The sequence below is a fragment of the Arvicola amphibius genome, chromosome 1 (genome assembly GCF_903992535.2).
Source record: "Arvicola amphibius chromosome 1, mArvAmp1.2, whole genome shotgun sequence".
Taxonomy (NCBI): domain Eukaryota; kingdom Metazoa; phylum Chordata; class Mammalia; order Rodentia; family Cricetidae; genus Arvicola; species Arvicola amphibius.
In genome coordinates, this window is record NC_052047.1 from 17271105 (window position 1) to 17293912 (window position 22808).

The 22808-nt window shown below is 35.3% G+C and overlaps 1 protein-coding gene across 1 annotated transcript; it reads right to left on the reverse strand.

Moving 5' to 3' along the window:
- Window positions 1-1118: 1118 nt before the first annotated feature.
- On the reverse strand, window positions 1119-10036 carry LOC119806037 (alpha-S2-casein-like B). The gene is made up of 5 exons (XM_038317777.1): window positions 9986-10036; window positions 6749-6877; window positions 5488-5529; window positions 2382-2426; window positions 1119-1259 (listed from the first exon to the last, which is right to left on the reverse strand). Exons 1-5 carry the CDS (start codon window positions 10034-10036, stop codon window positions 1119-1121), a joined length of 408 nt encoding a protein of 135 aa, XP_038173705.1.
- Between the last annotated feature and the right edge of the window lie 12772 nt (window positions 10037-22808).

A 22808-nucleotide genomic window follows, 5' to 3' on the forward strand; every position in this document is an offset into this window, starting at 1 on the left:
TTATTTGTATATAAGATACAGATATATGTCACAATTCTAGTTTAGCAGGATTTTAGTATTTATAACTAATACTAGTGTTTGCCTACATTCCAAATGATGTCTGATACATCAATATTTAAGAATTATTTGCATTTATGCTTAATGGAAAGTACAGAGAGGCTTGTTTATAACTTTGAGAAAATTAATGATTGATAGTTAATAATTAATTTCTTCAATCTAGCATGCACTTATTAAATGATGAAATTTGCCTTTTGATTAAATTTTGAAGCAATGATTTAATTATTTCATAGTACTAGGCATATAAAATTTTACCAGTAATATTCAATCTAATTTTTATTGAAGTTGAACATACATTACTTAAAAATATTAAGCACATATTCATTACAGAAAAATCTTATTTAAATTATCACTTAAGTTATGGGCACACTTATAAAATAAGATAGATGCACTTAATTCAAGAATCTTAAAAATAAAATTTAGAATATAAAGGCATAGCACATTATATTGCCATATTTGTGAAAATAAATAAACCAAATTTATTCTCATCTCAATGGAAATATTTGCAATATTCTAGTTTTTGCCATCTTCTATACGAACATCACATATGAAACTTTTATCTAAGTAAACTATCTTTAAATGCTATATGTATGACAAAGACTGCAATAAAATGATGTCAGTTCATATCTAATGTGATCAGCTATTTGCATCCAATCTTCAGACAGAAATCACATATTGTTAATTTAAATTGCCTGTTTGCTGTTTTCAGTGCCCTGTTTATTCCTTATGTTAATGAATGTATTTCTATTGTGGAGTTTTTTTAATCAAGTAGAAGATAAATGTCAACCAAAGCTTATTTAAGCTACTGTTAGGATTTCAGGTGCTTTAAAATGCACAAACCTGTTGATTCAACAATTAAAATGGTTTTGGTTACATTTATTAAAGACCAAAAAAAGTATAATTTTAATTCCAGAAAATTGGCTTATTTATATGATTTATAGGTTTTTTTTTTGTGTTAGTGAAGCTTCATTTCAGTTCCTTTCAGGGTCTTTACTTGAAAAAATTATGAAATGTTCTCTTTCACTTCTTTATCTTACTTTTGCTAAAAATTTAACTAAGCTTCATATTGAAAATACGCATGGCACACTCACCAGGCTGGGGGTGTATGGGTAATAGCTCCGTAGGTTCATAATTTTCTCATATTGATGAAGCAGCTGCACAAACTGAGGCCAGGTGATGGTGCTGCATGGTTTTGCTTTGTTCTAAGAAGAACACATGTGGTTATTATCCCAGTCTCTCATGCTTCAGAAAAGACCTGGACTTATCAAAGGAAAAAAGATTTGTTGTGGATAAATTCTTAATGGCAGGGGAAGGGCTGTTTACTCAAACAAAAGTATCTCAGAGAGTGCATTCTCCGAGGAACCGTAGAGTGCAGACAGCCTGTGTTCAATTCAGACCCAAATGCTAAGAAGCTGAAAGGAAAGAAACAAAAGGAAGTGAAAAGGAAACAGGTCCAAGAGCAGGAAAGCAATTTTTTAATTACTAAGATAAGTGTTTTAGCTCAGTGTCTTTCCCAGGTGTGTAGGAAAACCCTTATCCAAGCTGCTTTGTATCTGTATGTCAGCTGTCTGGCAGACGCAGATGAGTTAACACAGTGGAAACATGCTGCATGGGGCATCCACACAACTCACGAGAGTCTTCGCACGCTCTGTTTGGAATCATCTCTGGATCTGGCCATGGACTGATTCTTTTATAGAGATTAAAGCTCCCACTAGCATCTCAGTAGCATCTTCCTCTAGGATGAGTTCCAGTTAACAAAACGCACTTATTTACTTATTGATTTATTTGTTTGTGTCTCTGTGTGTGTGCATGCAGAAATCAGAAGGCGGCTTGTGGGAACTGGTTTTCATTTCTATCACAAGGTTTCTAGGGTGTGAAAGACTATGTGGTGAGAGCCTTTACCTGCTGAGCCATCTTTCTAGCCCTTCAGTTTTTATAAAGAGATCAATGTGATGTTGATAACCACGAACTTATTGGTGGCTGGGTACTGTTTGGAAAAGAATCAATATCCTGAGAGCCAGCTCTGTAGCAGCCTTCACAGAACACGAGGAAGACTTTTACAGACATTATCCAGAGTGTGAGGAGTGGAGTTGCAGGGGTGGGGGAGGACTGGAGCAGGAGGATTGACTTGAGTTCGACTCTAGCTTGGGGTACCTCGTAAATTCCAAGACTCCTTTGTCTCCTTCTCAAAAACAAACAAAACTCATCTCAAAATTCACCACCAGTGAAAAACTCAGCTTTCCCTAGAAGTTTCTTTTAGTCACTAGAATTTCAGCAGTGTCCAGGAAAGAGAGTGTGTTAAAATGATTGTACGGAAAGGTTACCATGTAGTCTTGGATGGTCTGTTCTTCCTCAGTCATTGCCGTTTTCTGTGAAGAATAATGATAGTTGTGTGAAATGTGCAAAAGAAAATGTTCCGCAAAGGTATTTAGCTAACTGAATAGAAAATACTTCACCTCCGTAAGAAACACTGTTGATTCCTTAGGGGGCTGGGATCTGCTACACTTGGAAAATCTACTGACAAATTTGTCTGTATCACTTTGAGCAATTCAAGGCCATATCCCTACCTCGAAAAGTCACATTTTCCAGGAATGTATGACTTTAAATCTTATCAGGCTATGTTCTCTCAGTGAAATAGTTAACTGAAAATATGTACTACTCCCAACTTCAGATTCTGAAGTTATCTTCCTTGTTCTTACCATTTTCACAGAGGGTGAAGAGGAGGAAGGGACAGTACTGGCTCTGTTGAGGTGTCTGGCAGTCCTCAGGCCTTTTCTTGGAAGACCACTGCTTTATTAGAAGCCTTGCGATCTAGGTTAGCAACGTGCAGAGGAAGTACACTTGCCAGGCACTGAAGAGGAAGACTGCAGGCTATGTCTCAAGCCACTAGGCTCACATCCAGCTGCACCTTCTCCCTGGACACCCTGTCCCCAGGCGTGCTCACCTGTTTGTCCAATTCTGCATGATCAGGCATTTCTTTCATATGTGGTTTATATCATCTTTGGTTCAGTTCAGAAAACAGGATTATAAAGTCTGAAGAGAAGGCCCTATGTTAACTATAGTCAAGGGGATTGAAAATCCCGGTCTTGCTTTGGTTCATTTTAAAAAGTGCCTAGTTCCATGAACCCAAAATTCAGCTATACACACTTGAGAGAATTGGGAGGATGGATGGCCTAGGCTAGCAATTCATTTCTTTGCATGTGCCTAATTCTTACAAGAGTTTATTTATTTCTACTGGATACCATGAAGGAAGGAGAGAGGTTACCTTAGTTATAGAACACTTGCCTAATACACACACAAACAGACACACAGACACAGATATAACATTTTGTTGGATGTTTTGTTAAAATTAACAACACCTCATTTGATTAGAATAGTCATCCAATAGCAAGAAAAAGCAGTATTTCTCAAGAAGTACCTGGTTATTTGGTATTTAAAGGTACTGATCAACTCTCTAGATGAAGGACTAGAAGATTTCCTGAGAAGTAAAAATAGTAATCATAATCTTAAGGAATCAATGAATCAACCAGGGCTACTGAATCCTTTCAGGTATGTTCTCAGTATTTGTGGAATTAAAGATCTTTTTCATAAGACAGGGCCACAGTTTAAGAATGACAGAGACCAACTCCAGTAAAGCTTGCATCGTAAAAAGAGCAAAATTTTGATTTAAAACAAAAAAAGAGAAAGAAATTGAGGAAACTGTAAAACTTAGTGTCTGGGATAGGAAGCTTAACCAGGAAGACTTCAGCTCAGTTGAGAGATTCAGAATTAAGGGGCTTAGAAAAATTTCATGAATATTTTAGTTATCTGTTGGAAACATGAACCAAATATAGATCAAATAAAACCAATACACTAACCTATCAACAGTCATCTTTAGGGTTTCTTTAAAGAAATAAATAAGGATTTAACACATTATTTTCACTGAGCTGATTGTACATAATTTCCTTTCTCTCTCTATAGAAATTTCCAATGACTTAATAAAGAGAAATGTAAATTAATTTGTAGCACTTCCTTTAATCACAGCTGTATATATCCTCCAAATATGAAAGTATGCAAGGGGCAGAATATTTGCTAAATATGTATTTTAAAATGAATAAATAATAATAAATGAGTGAATGATTCCCTAGGGCTAACTTAAGTAATAAAGAAAGTAATTCATTTAATAAAGTAAATATTTATATGTTTATCTTGAGTGTAGAAACATATAACTAAATTGTAGAGCGGAGTGAAATACTCAGAAAGCAGAAAGTAAGTGACTGTAGGGTGTTCAGCCCTAAATAAAAATCCATATTATCTCCATCTCCAAGTAGTTCAGGGAACATTACAGAAGAGGGAGCAGAAATTTTGTAAGATCCAGAGGCCAGGGAGAATTTCTGTAAAACGATGTCTTCTAGATACGACAGGGATGCTATAACCACACACCACCAGCAGCTGCGGCTACTTGCACAAGGCTTGCGCAAGATCAAGGTTATCAACATTTGAGCAGGAAGGGAAGAGGGCCACACCCTTAGCTGAACAGTTAAGGTGGCTGTGGGAAGAAGTCAGTTTTCTTTACTTACATAGTCACTGGTGGTTACTATGTTCCTGCAGATGGCCCTACACCGTGTACACAAGGAAGCCCTAATGAGACTCTTTGCGTTATTAGCATATATGCAAAACATAAGGATGTGAAATTTGTAAATATGAAGGAAGGGTCTGAGAGTAGGAGGGAGAGGATTGAGGAATAGATTTATCAATGTACACTGTATACATGTATGATATTCCTGAAGAATAGAAACATTTTAAAAATGTTGGTCTCAAATTAAGGTTACTCTAGTCTTTAGAATTTATATCCTGTCTTAATTAGACTTACTATCGCTATTGGAAAAACACCAGGAGCAAAAACAAATAGGAGATGAAAAGGTCCATTTCATCTTCTAACTTATAAATCCATTCCTGGGGAAGTCAGGCAGGAATTCAGGGAAGGAACCTAGAGGCAGGAACTGACTTAGAGGCTACGCAGGAATGTTGCTTACTAGTTTGCTCTTTATGTCTTACTCAGCCTGCTCTCTTATAGAAGCCAGGACCTCCAGTCCAGGGATGGTGTGACTCACAGTAGTCTAGGCTCTCTCTATCAAGCAGTAACTAAGAAAATGTCCAATAAGATTGCCAACCTAATGGGACATTTCTTTTTCAGTTGAGGCTCTCTCTTCCCAAATGACTGAATTAAGTTGTACATTACCAATGAAACAATAAAAGATAAATATTACCTCTCTGGCTTGCATACGCATGTCCATTTTCTGGTTGTGTTGCTACAAAATAAATAATATTATTCTATATAAAAATGTAACAATGACATAAAACTAGTCATTATTGGAAATTTATATATACATATGAAATTATGTACAATATGTATATTATTTCAATTAAGCAATAAAAAATAAATATTACCTCTCTGGCTTGCATATTCATGTTCATTTTCTGGTTATATTGCTACAAAGTAAATAACATTATTTATAAAAATGTGAGCAGTGAAAGCAAAATAGAAATAATTTCCTAATTATAATGGATATGATGATTTTGACTTACTTGCTGAGAAAGGATGTCAGATTCCTTTAAAATGAAAGAATAGTTTTTAATTACTTTTATAGTGTTAAAGTTTAGCTATTTGTTGCCTGGCACTAAAATGTCTCTATCATCTCTGATAGGTGGTGAGCATTTGAATGACAGCAATTTTTGTGGATATAAATGAGCTAGAGTTCAAATCCAGGGTGAGCCGCTGGCCTCCTCTCATCGGAGGTCAAGGAATTTAACATTCCATATGTGTGCTATATTCCTTGTTATAGTTGAAGTATTGATACATGTCCTTATAAAAGAGGAAATGATATTAGGAGTTTGGCAGTGTCTGCTAGTTCAAGTCTACTTTTTGATCTCCTAAAAGTTCACATTGGTGGACTGATCTTATCCTATGTTTCTTACAAGCCTGTCATTTAAATTCTGTGGATTCTTTAATTTGTATGTAGTATTTATAAATGAGGATGAAGAGCATCTACTACTGTACATGAAATCTTGCCATACACATGCTTATAGACTATAAAATAGATAAAATATACATTCATTTAAGTTGCGTCTCATCAATAAACATACAAATAAAAGTTACAGTATAATGTTTTCTATAACAAAATGCTTTACCTCTCTAGCTGAGACCCATTCTCTATTCTCCATGGGAAATAAAGGAAAAGGTTTTGATTTTATGTTCTGATTGAAGGACAATAAACACTCATATATTCCTAATGAAACAAGAAGCTGGGCTACCACTGCCTTATAGTTCCTCAAATCATGATTCTACTACTAAATGAGGACAATGACTTCTAATTTTCCCCATAGTAAAGCATGTTTAGGAAACCAATTACAAGGGAAATATGATAAAATAAAAGTTAAGTGAAATTTCTAATTATTGCTATTACTGACAATTATTGTATTATTAAGACTGTACAGTAAGTTTGTTTACAACTTAATTTCTTTTTTCTTCTTTTATTGCAGATTAGTTTTCCCCCCTTAAATAATATATGCAGATCATGGTTTCCCCTCCCTCTTCTTCTCTCATTTTCATCACTGTCTTTCTTTCTAAAATACAATCTGGGCTCTTTCAACACTAATTACTTTATGCATTTTAATACTTTATTTCTTGCTTCCCCAACACAGAACTTACCAGAGCATGAGGGAAGGGGAAGGCAGGGTTCACAATGTAACCCCATGGATTCCTAGCAATGTGATATTGGTAAAGATCCTTGAGGGCTTGAGGTGTTTTGAACTTCTGACTATATTGGTAGCATTTGTTCTAGAGAGAGGGAAATATTAAAAAAATAAGACAGAATAAAGATGTCAGAAGGAAACAAAAATACATAATTAGGAAGAAATTGAAAATTGTGTAGGAGAAAAAGAATATATTTTATTTTTTGTGTTTTTGTTGCTTGAAAGATTTTTGCTTCAGTAAGTAAAGAATGAATTGATTATCTGGGCTATAAATTCATTATTTAGAGAGTGAAACTTTCATTGCTTTGCTCTAAAATTCAGGCAAATGTGTTATCAACCCATTGACTGATGTGTATGAACTGAAACATTGTAGGTAGTGCAAATAGCCATGATGTAAGGTAAATAACATTTTCTTCCTTCCTTTATATTCCTCCTTCTCTCTCTCTCTCTTCTCCCCCCCCCTCTCTCGTCCATGGCATCCATCTCCCAGGAATTAAGCCCTTACTTTGCAGGGTATAGTTATTTTCACCTTACATTTTATCAAAATTATAAAGTAAAATTTTATTTATTAAGAGTTTAATCAAGAAATGGATATAGCCATTTTCCTAGTCCAGTAAAACTTGATCATTTTAACCTATTAAATTGGATAAATAGTTGTTTATTGAAGCTATTTTATTTTCTCTTAATAAAAAAGAGCATTTTATTTATAATGGGGAAAAGAAATAGTTTCATTGTTTTACCAAAACTATAGAGTCTACAATAAAAAACCCTGGGGCTTTGCTATTTATTACACCAAAAGCTATCACAATTCGGCTCAGAAACGGATATATCACAGTTCATTTACTTTCTGTTTAGAACATCACATTTAAAGTACTTAGTTTGGAATGAAATAGTCAAATATTTAGTAGATCACCTTTCAAATACCCAAAGCTGATGGCAGCTCTAGGAGGCAATAATATTTTTCTTGACCAAAACCAAACAAACAGAAAACAAAAGCAAAACTGTTTATTTATTTACTTTGAGAATTTGTGGGGTGGGGTTTGCATGTACATATGTATGTATGCCATGTTGTACATACAGCCTTCACCCCTACATTCTAGTATCTTGGGTGTGGGATGATACTCTGCATGCTACCAAAGGCAAAATATACACATTAATCCAGCCACAAACCCTTTAACCTACAATCTGTCCTCCATGCAAGATATGCTAGAGCAAGGACGGCACAGAACTTGTGGGGGTAGCAATCAATATCTGACTTGATTTAAGGCCTAGTCTACGAGATGGAACCCATACCTGACACTGCTTGAGTGACCATGAACCAGAGACCAGATAGACTACAGACTTAAGGTCAAATCAAATGCCACTAGTCTTTTTTTTTTAAAGTATGAATAAAATGACTCCTAATGATATTCTGTTATACTCCTAAATCAATGTCTTATTCAGTCATCATCAGAGAAGCTTTCTCCTGTGGCAGATGAGAACAAATAGAGAGACCCACATATTATGCAAAAGGAAAGAGAGAGGAAAAAAGGAGGGAGGATATATATGGATCTCTCTCTCTCTCTCTCTCTCTCTCTCTCTCTCTGTGTGTGTGTGTGTATGTGTCTGTCTGTCTGTCTATCTATATAGAGGGTGGCAGAATTGAAATACTCAGCTCTAAATGGAATGTCTCCATCAAATCCCTACCCTCAGAGCTCAGGAAAACCTGTGGAAGAGGAGAAAGAAACAATGGAGAAAAACAGGAGAACAAGGTTTCCAAATCAGCTGAGCAAGGTTATGAACTCGTAAAGACTGAAGAAGCAAACCAGGACCTTTTCGGGTTTGTACCAGGTCCTTTCTCTATATAATTAATTATGGCTTTCAGTTTAGTGCTTTTCATGGAACTCCTGAGTGTGTGAATGAGTGTCTGAATTTTGTGCCTGCTCTTTGGTCCTTTTCTTTCTGTTTATAGTAACTTTAGTTGAATAAATTTCTTTAACACTATTCTTCTGATTCTTACACTGTTCATAAATAAAAACTTTTTCAGATGAGTTATTGGCATAGCTTAATATAACGCTCAGTTTTATAAGGTGGTTTGCTTTTAAGTGTTAATGCAATAACAGTTTAAAATATGATACATGCCTTCTACATCACGGAATCTTTAAATATCTTACTATAATGACATTCCATGTTATCTCATTTAGTTTATATTAACTACTAAAGCTAACACAGAACAAGTGTTTTTGAAAAGAAGCATAAAATCAACATTTATATCTTTTGTATATCTATATGCCTCTATTTCTAAGAGTAATCCAATAGTATTTAATTTGGTATTTGATAAGATTAAATTTGTAGCTTGTTCAACAACCACTCCGGTTTTACTTGAAGTAAGTCACTATATTTAAAAGGAGTGTTGAGAACTATTACTGACAGGAGAGAAGGGAAAGTGTGGTCAAGACTAAAGGGTGAAGACACGGAGCATTTTTCTATTCCCTGAACTGGAATTCTTACCTAGTATCTCCCTTAACTATCTTCAAATTTAAGAAGTGACACACTATAGTTAATATCTTTGAATAGGGTATTATAGACACAAAGAAAGAAATGGCATTCCTGTGAGAAGTGAGGAAGGAAGTCAGCAAGAGGAATCGACAGTGTGGACTGCCATGTAGAACAAGACCGAACAGTTCCCTTTGAGGAAGTAACAGAGCACATACGCATCTTCAAAAATATATCACATGAAGTATCCAGGCCTGAGTGTATCATTTATGACATGAATATTGCTGTAATATCTCCACTCGAGTGGAGGGATTGCTTTGTATTCAATATTTGGAAAGTAACGTGCGCAGCTCCCTGGTTGCTTGCCTAAAATGTTCAAATCCTGAGACAAGGTAGTCAGGAATAGTGACTTGTCTCTGCTTCAGTTGAAATCTTCATTTTTATCTGTGTCTTTCTCGTGGTGTCAGAGAAATTCATCAGAGGAATAAAAAGAATTCATTGTTAAATTCAAGCAGGTGTAGAAGGAAATAGCCCTAACTTTCTTTGCAAGTAGAATTCTAAAGTAATGATGCCTACATCCATTTCTTTTATAGAACAAGGCTAATATATCTTTGACTACAGGATCAAAAGACCATGCTCTCCTTTCAGTTTGTACAAGAGGCTCACTCTTCACTTCTGTAATAAGACTAGGTGGTCTTAATTTTCTCAGGACACTTACCTCCTTTGCAAGAGCAACAGCCAAAAGGCAAGTAAAAATGAGGAACTTCATGGTTACTGAGTCCTGTAAAATAGACAGAAAGTCAATAGCTTTTTCTTCCTTTAACATCGTGTATGTCTTCGCTGGTTGTATATGACTTCATGTTTTTCTCCTCTAATAAAGAAAGGAGAATGGAGACTGGCAAAAACAGATTGAGTTAGGAGTCACGTGTATGCATGTGACAAGCTATTCATAAGGAGAGTATAATATGAAATTTTTACTTATGAGATATAGAAACCCCCTCCAGCCATAGTAAATTAAGAAGTCCATTGCTTATGATATAAGTAATTTATTAAGTAATTTATTCATATTTGTTGCCATATCCTAGGAACCTTCATAGATCCAGAGATACAGATTATCTATTATATATGTAATATGATATACATATATAATGTAAATATAATATATATAATATAAACATATTAGAAAACATTATTTTTAAGATATATTGATTTTTTAATTATGCATATGATTGTGATGTCAGTATGCACTCATGAGTGCTAGTGCTGACAGAGGCCAGTAGGGGGAGCTAGTATGAGCCAAAAGCCTGGAATGAGGAAAGTACAAGTGCTCTTAATATCTGTGTCATCTCTCAGCCTCGGGACAAAATTCACCATTCGTTTTCAATTTACAGTTAATTTTCAAGCTCAGGGAAAAAATAAACAGAAAAATAAATTGGAATTGGACAAATATTGAGAGTTAAGGAAATGTTCTCTAGTTAAAATTTTTTAATATGTTGGTAACAGAAACAGAAATAGATGCAATTAATAAGCAGCTGTTCTATCCAAGAACAGAGCCAAGTATAAGAAATGAGTAGTTAAAGATGATATCTGGGTACCAAACATCAAATACATAGTGACCTAGATTTCCAAAACTTTTATTTTGGTGACCTTGCCTTTAAACTATGACTTTGACACTCATCTTTATGTAGAATAGTCAGTTGTTTCTAGTGACCATATAATAGTTCATTCTACCAGCACTGAAAGAAGACAAATGGATATATATATATATATAATATATAATATTATATATTAAAGTAATACACATTACCTTAAGGTGTTTTGAGAATATGTATTTTAACTAATATATTATATTTATTTTTAATAAATTGATTATAATATAATATATATTATATCGACTATATTTTATATATATCATATAATTATTAAAATACATATTCTCAAAACACCTTAAGGTAATGTGTATTAGTGCCTTAATTTTGGAGGGATGTCACAATGTCATTCTGTTTTACAATAATATATGTTATATAGATTAGTAAAAGAAATGGAAACATTACCTTGCTTCCTAATTGGAGACAGGCTGTCCAGGCAATGAGAGATCCAAGACAAGTTATCACAGCAGTATTTAAATCCTGTCTCTCCAAGATATGGTAATTGTAGGGTTCAAAGTAACCTAAGAGAGACTAGACTTCTAAGAAGTCAGGATGATTAGAAATCAGTACATTTTGTGCCACATGTTCCTGGGAGTTCTTTCACTTAGGCTGATCTAGAACATGATAATACAAAATGCGGATGTGGTGATGTATGAGGCTTATCTGTTCTCTGTTTGACCAGCTCACATTTGCCTTGCCCTGACTGCACCATTCAATGCAAGGATTTCCCACAAGCATGCTTCGATGTCTCTCTATTCCAAAATGTTCATGTACATTTCTTTTCTTTAAAAACCTAAATTCCACATTATGAAATATAGGTTAGTTCTAAATTGTTTGACTCATTTTGTTACTTCCATTTTATCAACATTTTACATCATTTGAAATATTTTCTATATATTTGTAATAAATTAAAACTGTTAAAATATTATTTCTGCTTATAATTACAACTATAATAGACTTTTGCCTAGATGATGAAAATTTGAAATAAAATGCCAGCTTCCATTTATCTATAGTAACTGGAAAATGGATGAATTTAGAAACCTGGTTTTGATTAGCTGAAAAAGTTAAGCACCAGGATTTTAACAATGCTGGTGCCTTTGTGTGCAAATCTGTAATAAACAAAAGTGAGTTTTCCAAATCTGAAGATGACCAATAGGTCTTAGATCCTTTTGCCTGTTATTCTATTTGTGAAATCCACTTCTCCAATATCTTCCTAAATATTTCTTTCCAAAACAGATGTAACAGTTAATTGTGCTGAACTAAAATATTTTTACGGGTTTGTATTATCTAGAATTCGTAATATTTTTCATAGACTCCAAAGCCTCTAAACATCTTCCTAGTAGTTTGATTTCCCCTGTGGACTTGGCACCCCCCCCCCACTAATCCACAATGTTTCCAGAGCATATCATAAACACCATGGTTCCTTCATTTCAGAATACCTTTCATTCAAATTCTATATCCCGGAACTCCATATTCTCAAGAACCCTGGACTCAGGTTTGAATTTATCTCTGAAAAGATTTTCCAGATACTTGATAACAAGGAACCTAATTTTTCATGTTTGCAATCACAAACCTGCTATCACCAACTAACTTGAAAATGAGATTGAAATTATTTACTTTATAGATTTGGTAATTGTTTTACTGCTCAGTAAATGCCAGGAAATATGCTGGTCATCTTGAATAAAATGTGATTGTAAAACTGCACCAAGACAGGATATAATTAATATACTAATGGAAAGAAAATACTAGCAGTTATAAAAAAAGGGATTGGAGAAGTTAAATTCATTAGCACATAAATAGGGTGTGGAAATGAGTTCTTAATATACAGGAAGGTCAGTGTTATTTCAATGGGTGTGTGTAGACCCGCCTCAAGTCTTCAAGTAGATTAACATTTAACATCTAACCATGATGATGATGTTTGCATTTTATTGAGAAAATTATAGCCAAAAAATTTTTCACAAAATGCAAGCAAATTGCTCATCAGTCAAGCTAGAAACAGATGTGCTGATTACATTAGGAAGACTGGTAATTGATTATTGAATATGGACCCATTGAAAGCTTTTGTTAGGTTCTGAGTCTTAGTGGAAGTAGTCTTTTGTAGGAACAACACTATACTGAATTAATCAATGTGCATTGTAAAGAATAGGTTATATTACATAATTCTGAGGTTGTAATTTGTTATTACATTATTCTGTAAAGGTAATAGTAAGCTTAAGTTTAATACATTCTGAGACCGACAAATGCAATCTTAGTTTGAAAATTTAAAATATTGTTCTATTTAATTCCTTCCCCTGTAAGAACCAGTGGTAGCTTATTCCTCTGATCCCAGCACTCAGGAAGCAGAGACAGTCAGATCTCTGTAAATCTGAGGCTAGACTTGTCTACAGAGTGAGTTCTAGGGCAGGCTCCAAAAATACAGAGAAACCCTGTTTTTAAAAACCAAAAAAAAGAAAAACCCCAAAACCAAACCAAACCAAACCAAACAAAACCAAACAAAACCAAACAGAGGATCAGGATTTTGACGAATGCTCAGTTCAAAGACAAAACAAAAGTAAAAAGAAAAAAAAATGTATGTAACAGAATTATATGGTCTCTAAGAGAATACTTACATAGTTGTTTCTTCTAAATAATACTTCTGTTGACATAGAGAATAAATATTTCCAAGTTAGAGCATCAGTACTTTGTGTGAATAAAACAATCTTGCACCAGGGTGGGGGAATATTCACTTTTATAGAAAAAGAAAAGCAAAAATCTTAATCTTATTACATGTTTGGGAATAGAATTTCTGACTAGTGTCACTATTATCATTCAACGCAGGACTTGTATCGAAACGTTACCAGGTAATTTCTTAGTTGCTACTTTTACTTAAAGTTGTGCAAAGCTGATAATGAATAGCAGTTGGGGTGAGGATCTGTCCCAATGCCTAGGAATGAGAGTAACTTAATTGCTTGCTTGGCTGATATTGTCCAGGTTTATGCTTTATTGTGTTTCTGTGGTTTTGCTCTTTTCCATTTCTCTCAGCATTTGCATGTCATTTTAACCTCAGAGAACAATATTTTCTGACAGTAGAGCTTCCCACTGAACACACATGACTTGTCTAGTAATTAGATTGAGAGAACACCAGGGAGAAAGATCTTCTGATTTCAACAGAAGAAGAAAGAGATTAGGGAAGTCATGTGATGGGTGGGCAGCTGCACCTGGACTCCAGTCAGAAAACTACAGTTTTATTCCAGTCCTTTTTCCACGAAGAGCACTGTGCTCCCTTATCAGCCCATTTCTTTATTGAGCAACTCTTCTTGAATTTCATTATGAGCTAAATACATCTGAAGAAAAAAAAATGTTTGCTAGTGTGTGTCTAATCTGTACAAAAATATGTTTGGTTATCTTCAGGCTCTTTTAAAAGCTAATTTGAAGAAATTACTCATGTGTAATGAATATAATTTGATAACCAATCTGAAAAGTACGGAAAAAATTATTAGATTTTGTTAATCAAATGAGTAAGAATTTTCTTCTCCATTTCTACATGGGTGACAGAAATGGACAGAAAATTGATTTTTATTTAAATTCTAAAGAGGTGGATACAATAAAAGAAGCTCTAATTTTATTGTGAGCTAAAGTAGTGATTTAGTAGGGTGGGTGGGAGAATTGAGCTACATGTCCTGATTTCAAGCAGCTTTTTCCATGCATACATAAAATAGATGGTAGATGTACAGACAGACAGATGGTAGATAGACAAATGATAGGTAGATGATAGATAGATAATAGATAGATAGATGATATATAGATAGATATTATTAGACAGGGTCTTTCTATGCACGCCTTGTGGGACAGAGACCCACAAGAACAGGAAAAGAGCCCTGAAGATAGGTCACTCCTCTCTATCTCCCCTTCAGCGTCTTCCTCCCTTCCCCCTCCCGTGGCATTCTAGCCATTTTCAGGCCTGCACCCTATGTCTTTAGAACAAGCCAATGAAATTATATGTTGCCATGTGGAGGAGACAAATATATGTAATCCTCTGTCTCACAGTACTAGATGCTTAGTCTCTCCTGAAACACCATATATACACAGTTTCCCACTGCAGAACGGAGTGGCTCCAACTCACATGCTTTTGCCACTTTTGAAGACTGTATCCATAAAATTGTGATCTAAATTCTGCCTCTTTTAAAAACAAAGAAACCAAAACCAAATCAAAAGAACGAAAACACTGACACCACCATCACTAGGAACACACACCAAACAAACAGAAAATTGAAACCAAAACCGTGGAGTCCATTTTGCTTTGACCAGCTACTCCTGATCATGAGGCTAGCCCCGGACGATAGTTTATGCAATTAGTTCACTCCACTGGAAAAAAAACTGGGTTTTTATTCCTCCAGGAGATATAAATTGCCTTCACCATTGATGCTGTGGGCTAATGTATCCAATAATCTTGTCATTTCCAGAGGATAATTTATACCCTTCCTCCCCAGGTTAACAGATGATTAGAGTGTTTTCATCCCCCTTACATGAGACGTTCCCTGAGTTGGAGAGTGAGGAACGTGGGTTATACATAAATTCCATCTAAGACTGAACCCTCACAATGTCTTTCAACACTTTTACCAGTGATGAGTCTCTTCATTAACTACTGTCCTCTGCAATAAGAAGCTGCTCTGACCATTCTTGGGAGGAAAACAAATCTATAGATATCAACAAATGTATCCATCAGTTCAAGACTGGATAAAGAAAATGTTGTATACAAAGACAAAAGGAATATTATCACAGAGTTTAATAAATAATTCTTGTTATTTTGACTACACTAATAAACATAAAGAACAGCATTATGAGCAATATAATCAGCCACAAGACAAATAGCATAATATTGCTTTTGATAAGAGTATTAAAAACAAACAAACAACCATATAAACCCCAGAATTGAATGGTGGTTATCAAGGAGTAGAGCAAAGGGCTGTTGATTGGGGAATAGTTGGTCAAAATGTACAAAATTTCCATTACTTAAAAGGAATAAGTTATAAAAATTTATTGTATAACATGATAGTTATAATTAATAACCAACTAGTTAAAAGTATAGAAAGATTCTGTGTCCTTGAAACAAAACATAGCAATAGCTTAAAATAATTGCTATGTCAGGTTGTTAGATTCATTCATTTCCCAGAACCTATAATAAAATCACACATAACATAAATATGCTCACTCTTTATTTATGAATTTCTAGAAAATGTGTAAACATAAAAGCTAAATTTCAAGTGATACTGGTTTTACACAAACGAAGATGTTTTAAAGCTTGCAGAAACTTATACCCTGTGCTGTTTTTGATTACTAAACATTACATATCAAAGCTCATTTTATTGAAACTTATAGTTCAATAAACTTAATAAAGGATACGATCTTCCAAGTTAATACAGAACTGGCACTGTACTTTTATCTAATCGTTGCTTGCTAGAGCAGTGGACAAGGACAGAAAATTGCTGTACCAGCGCGTGTGCTGTCATCGCTCAGGAAAGGAAGAATGTTTGTTTTCACCCAGGACTGAATGCTATGCTCTTTACATGGCAAAGTTTTTCACTTACATAGCACACCTCAACAAAAATATACTGATGTCAGCAGAATATCATAGTTATAAACCATGGCCATCATTTATTCTGAGATTTCTGATTTATGCTTGTAAATCTTTAGGTACAGTCTATAGTCATCAAACTGTACTGGGAGAGACTCAAAGACAATCCTTAAATTCTTTTGTCAAATTCTTATTGTCAAACTCTCTTGAAAAATTAAAAAAGTTCATTTTAATCACACCCCCCAATTAGATACATGTTGTATTACTGTTTCATTTTCTGGGACAGCCTTTGATTGCAAAGGTGAGGGAGTTATGATTTTATGTCCTGGAATCTCAATGACAAAACACTACCATTATCTTGAAGGTTCTTGTTGATTATCTTGTGAGACAGACGAAGACAAGGGATGTCTATGAGCAGATGAGTACATATGGGCATTATAGGATGCAGATAGTAATTAAAGTCGTTCGCGTGGCTGAGATGAGACAGGAAAAGGGCAGAGTCAGAACGTAAGTGTGCTGAAGTCAGAGCCATGTAGAATGGTAGTTCCGTGTGCCTGAGACCAGACAACTCTAAAAGAGCAGGAAGAGATAATTTCGTGAGGCGGTGCTTCAGGGATGGAAATGAGAGTGGGCTTAACAACAGGGTGAGATGGGCCTTGAAGAGTGACCTTGTGAGTCTTCCCATCTCTGCCCTAGGGAGAGTCTGAGCAGGACTGGATTAATTTTTACAGTGTTAGAAATCAACAGTGAAATCATCAGATTCTGACTTCTCTTTGAACTTAAGTAAATTTTATTTATTACTTGATGAGGGTGGGATGTGTATGAGTGTATGTCTTTGTGTGTGTGTGTGTGTGTGTGTGTGTGTGTGTACCCATGTCACAGTATGTTTGTGAAAGTCAGAGCACAGCTATTGGTTTTCTTCTTCCACCACAGGGTCAGGGACGGACCTCAAGTCGTTAGACCAGTGCTGCAAGTGCTTTTGCTGTCTGAGCCAACTCATTCTCTCTGATCTCACTAGCACCTGCTGCAGGCAGAGAACTGGTCTGGGGCCGGGGCAGCCATAAGAGCCAGAGAACTGGCCCTGCCCCTTACCAGCCTTCGGGAGGATGGATCCTGCACCTCACCTGGGCAACACAGTAGAGTTGGCCCTGCTGGTGTGGGTGCAGATGAGTAGGACCCAAGGGATGGGAGCAAGAGAACTGGCCCCATTACTCAGTGCCTGTTGCAAAGGATGGGTTAGCCTAGCCTGAGCTGGAGCACTTGCTCTGGTGGTGAAGAAGAAAGAGAAATGGTGGATTTACCAACCTAGCCACCCAGCCCCAGTTCCAGGGCTATGATTTGGCCCACCCCAACATTCACCCATCTATAACCTTCTGGAGCATGTGAAGGGGCTGGTTGTGCAGATCCAAAGATGCAGGATCTTAAAAACGTAAGACAACAACAGGATATCCAAGAGGAGTTCCTTTGAGGGCCCAGTATCAATAGCAGAGCAGAAACCAGAGGCCTCCAGCCAGACCAGCCACTACAGTGAACACTTGCAAGTATATAAATATGTATGGACTAAGGGGTGAACTGTGTGACTCACCATCTCACACTTTCTTTCTTTCCTTCTTTCTTTCTTTCTTTCTTTCTTTCTTTCTTTCTTTCTTTCTTCCTTCCTTCCTTCCTTCCTTCCTTCCTTCCTTCCTTCTTTTTTTTTCTCTCTCTCTCTTTCTCTCTCTCTCTGTTTTTCTTTTTGAGGGGAAGTTTGCAAGGGTAGAGGGCAGAAGCAAGGAGATGGGAGATAAATGGGATCATGATACAAGATGTGAAATCCACAAAGAATCAATAAAAACGAAAAAAATAGTTTCAGGACAGATTCAGTACTTGATTCTTTAGTGATGGATGTGGTCAGGTTTTCTATTGTTGATGAATCCATTGTGACAAGTAATATCTGGAATCATTCCCCTGGAATTTATTTGGCTCTGAGGCACATAGTTGGGAACAGGAGTGGGAGTGGGCCTTGAGTCTGTAAGGCAGAGAACAGAGAAGTGTCCTATTGCCATCCTTTGATACTTTCCTCTTCATATGAGCTTCGGCACCCCTGCTAAGGAGAAGACCTGACCCTACCCGTGACTCTAGATTAGAATTTTACATCTAGTTCTACTAATTTATAAGACGGAGAGTGCCTCCGTCTTATAAATTTTGCTTTCATATTTCCATTGTAATTTAATTGAATCCTGAAAAATTTCCTGTAATCTATAAATTGGATTGATTTTTTGCAGATGGAATACCAGTGTGAGTCTATGTTTATTGTAACTAAAATAAAAATAAAAGATTGTTCTGTGTTTCTTGAATTAAAACAATTTAAAGAATTTATACAATTAAAATAATCAAAGAAAAGTTGTGCTTATTATCATGTGTATGCACACTTTGATAAAATGTTCTGAAATCTCACATTTTTACTAACTGAATAAATAAATGATTAATTCAGAGACTATAAAACCATCTGGCACTGTTTCTTCATAAGTATCCTTAGATGGAATACTACTTTGACTGTCTTCTGACGCAAAAGTGTTTTATAGGACAACTGAAATAATAAGTTAACTAATATTTTAAAGATAATTCTTTGTTTAAAGAGTTATTTTTTAATAATTATAAACAAAGAACAAAATTAAAAGGAAAATTAGTTTGTAAAATATAGTCCATCTATACACTTTAAAAACAGTGGCCGATGATTGAAGATTTGTGTTATTATTGCAGTTCACAGATTTGAATTCTGAGCAACTGTTCACAGGTCATTTTATTTGTAAATGTCATTAGAACATGATAGAAGGCAAACTGTATGCTATTTTAAATATTATTGTGATGAGAAGACACCTTAAAAAGTGAATGATGTCTCTGTATTTATCAATGTTTCTAGATGTACAAAAGGATTTTTAAAGAGAAAGAAGCAGCGCATATACCAAATACGCTGATTTCCCAAAATCCTTCTAGAAAAACAGGAAGTTAAATGTATATTACTTGTAGTGTGTGTGTGATTATCTTGTTAATAGTATCATCTTCTGAAGCTTTTAATGTATAGGTACCCAATTGTTTTATTGTATTAAAATAAAAATAATCTTCTCCCTAACAATTCTTAGTTGATTGGTTAAAATATAACTAAAGTTATACAAGAGAGTTAGGTAATCTGAGTTACAATTGAGTAAATTTACTGATGTCTCTTCTATCCCTTTACCCATTGTCTTATTTAAAAGTTTTGTTAATTTTATCTCAAATATTTATCATTTTTTCTATGGAAAATTGACATTTCTTTTTTTTTTTTTTTTTTTTTGGTTTTTCGAGCAGGGTTTCCCTGTAGTTTCTAGAGCCTGTCCTGGAGCTAGCTCTTGTAGACCAGGCTGGCATTTTTTTAAGAAGCAGAGAAAATCAGTTTTACATTTATGAAAGTCAGTGCTCTAAGAGGAAAGAGGGAATATTGCTCTGTATCCCAAGAATCAATTGCCATTTGTATTTTCCCTGTTATTATAACTGTTGTTATTGGTACAAACATGTCCAATGCTGCTGCCCCTACTTAGTCTTCCTCCATAACCATGCCTTGTGTCTGTTGAGTGGGGACTGGGAGACAAAGCTGCAGATTTCAGTTCATAAGTGAGTCAGCTTTCTGAGGAAAGACCACAGGGAAGACAGTGGCATGATGAGGCAGTGCTATGGGACAGTGGCTTGTACCCTGTCAATTGTATTTCAATAAAACATTGATTAGGCAGTAGCCAGGCAGGAAGTATAGGCGGGACAACCAGGCAGGAAGTAGAAGCAGGACTACAAGAACAGGAGAATTCTGCGAAGAGAAAACCATGGTTCACAGTTGTGACCCAGCCACAGAAGAAGTAAGATGTGACTACCTCGCTGAATAAGGTACCGAGCCATGTGGCTAGAATAGACAAGAATAATGGGCTAATATAAGTTATAAGAATTAATAAGAAGCCTGAGCTAACAGGCCAATCAGTTTATAACTAATGTAGACCTCAGTGTGATTTCTTTGGGACTTAATGATTGCGGGAACCGGGCAGGACTGAAACCCTGACAAAAAGGCAGTGAGTGGATTCTATGTAGCAGTGCTAGTTCTAAAAGTACTGATGTTGAGGGGGGCACCTGCAAAGCGGTTTGGGTAGAAAAAAGAGGTAGGGGGAAATGATGTAATTTTACTATAATTTCAAAACAATTAAAAAGTAGAGACGAGCACGTAAATCCAGTAACAAATGGTTAGCCCTGAAAATGCACTTCCAAGTAACACATAGACTGAGGAGGTTTCCTTTAGGAATATATATGTATATGCATATAAGCTTGCAATGACAGTTATAAAAAAGGAGGCCATGAATTTTAAAGAGAGCATGGGATGTTTTGGAAGGAGAGGAGGTAAGTGGGAAATGATGTAATTGTAGTATAATCTCAAAACAAAAGATACAATTAAAAATGAAATAAAACAGATAATAATACTCATTATATTCTGAAGTCACCAAGAATATGGTATACATTTTTTGACATATTCCTAGTTTTATTTGAAACTTTTATACTCAAGAAAATGCATATCTTTGAGATCTTGACCTTTATATCTCATTGACCAGTTTCAACCATGATGCAAAGACTTCCTAAAATGAATCTATATAGTGCTATACTTACATACGTATAAAAAGAGCTACTTCACCTAGTAAACAATGTATACACTGAGTTTATATCCTTTATATTGGAAAAACTGAAGTAATCATGCAGGATACTACAATATTTTCCAAGGTTACATTTGATAACTCCAGTAATATGCTATTTGTTTGAGCTAAACATTCAAATTGAAGTTTGATTTTGCAGCATGCATTTCCTTTTTTCCTTCCTTCTTCTCTCCCTTCCTTCCTTTATTTTTTCTTCCTCTGTCCTTCCTTCCTTCCTTCCTTCCTTCCTTCCTTCCTTTCTTTTTTCTTTGTTGGTCTCACTCTGTAGTCTAGGCTGACTTAAAACTCATGGAAATTCTCCTGCTTCAGTTTCCCAAATTAAAGCATTTTGGGTGTGAACCATATTGCCAACATGTATTATGTATATTGTGGAAATAGTCATAAATCATAGTCAAAAGACTCTCTGGGATGTTTGGTCTCATCTAGTTTCACGAAAACATACAGACTAGTGTATGTCCAAAGAAAACAATAGTTCAATTCCCTAATTTTAGGAATTCATCTCTAAGCATTTTAACATTGAATATATATGTAATTTCTTTTACATCCTTTGTACCCCTGAAATAAGTTTTCTAAAACTACACTTTGAATTAGTCATTTCTAATCAGTAACAATGATTAGTTGAGTATGTCTTCCTTTCTTTGCCCATTTTCTTATTTTTTTTTTTTTTTTTTTGGTTTTTCGAGACAGGGTTTCTCTGTGGCTTTGGAGCCTGTCCTGGAACTAGCTCTTGTAGACCAGGCTGGTCTCGAACTCACAGAGATCCGCCTGCCTCTGCCTCCCGAGTGCTGGGATTAAAGGCGTGCGCCACCACCGCCCGGCTTCCATTTTCTTATTTTTTAAAGTCATCCTTTGTATGTTTACTTATTCATTACATATGTATCAAGCATTCTTCAAGGCAGTAGTTATATGTGATAAAAGGTAATATAAAAGTTAAGATTCTAAAAGGCATTTGGATATGACACTCCAAAGTAAACTTCTATTTGCTATGAAGGAAAACCTTTCCTAACTGATTTGAAAAGCACCTAAGTTCCTATTTAACTTTAAGCATTAAGACTGTGACTCTGCTTAACCATTTACAAATAAAATACCTTTTGTTAATTCTTTGACAATTTTATTTTCATGTATGTAAGCAATGTATTTTGATCACGTCACCTATAATTTAGTTCTTTACTACCCCCATACACACATGATATATCTTCTTTGCTGCTTCATTTTTTTCCCTTTATGTAACTAATGAATTAATTAGTACTTCCTGTTGTAATCCTGACTGATCTTGCTGGCTTGATTGTGTATATGGCATGTGTAGGTAATAATGGCTGCAGTAAGTTCATTAGTGCAACAATCATAACATGTCCAAAAGACAATATTTTATAGAACTCCTCCCATACTCTGGCTCTTACATTCTTTCCACCCTCTGTTCTGAGATTATTCCTAAATCTTGGATGGTTGGCTGATATAGACACTCCATTTACTGCTGAGCACTCAATGGTCATATATGCTCAGCATTCTGACCAGATATGACTCTCAACACTAAACACTGCAGGAGCTTCACTGCCCAGGTGAGGGCAGCACTAATCTATGAGTCTAAACATAAATAAATTTTAAATATTTTTAAACGCAATTTGGCAGCATGGC

Bases quoted from the DNA above. Each gene is read 5' to 3' on its own strand.
- LOC119806037 (XM_038317777.1), bottom strand. From the start codon at position 10,036: ATGAAGTTCCTCATTTTTACTTGCCTTTTGGCTGTTGCTCTTGCAAAG. The intron at 6,878-9,985 runs GTAAGTGTCCTG...CCCTCTCTCTAG, and splicing joins CTGTTGCTCTTGCAAAGGAG to AACAAATGCTACCAATATAG. The intron at 5,530-6,748 runs GTAAGTTCTGTG...TTTACTTTGTAG, and splicing joins TCCCCTTCCCTCATGCTCTG to CAATATAACCAGAAAATGAA.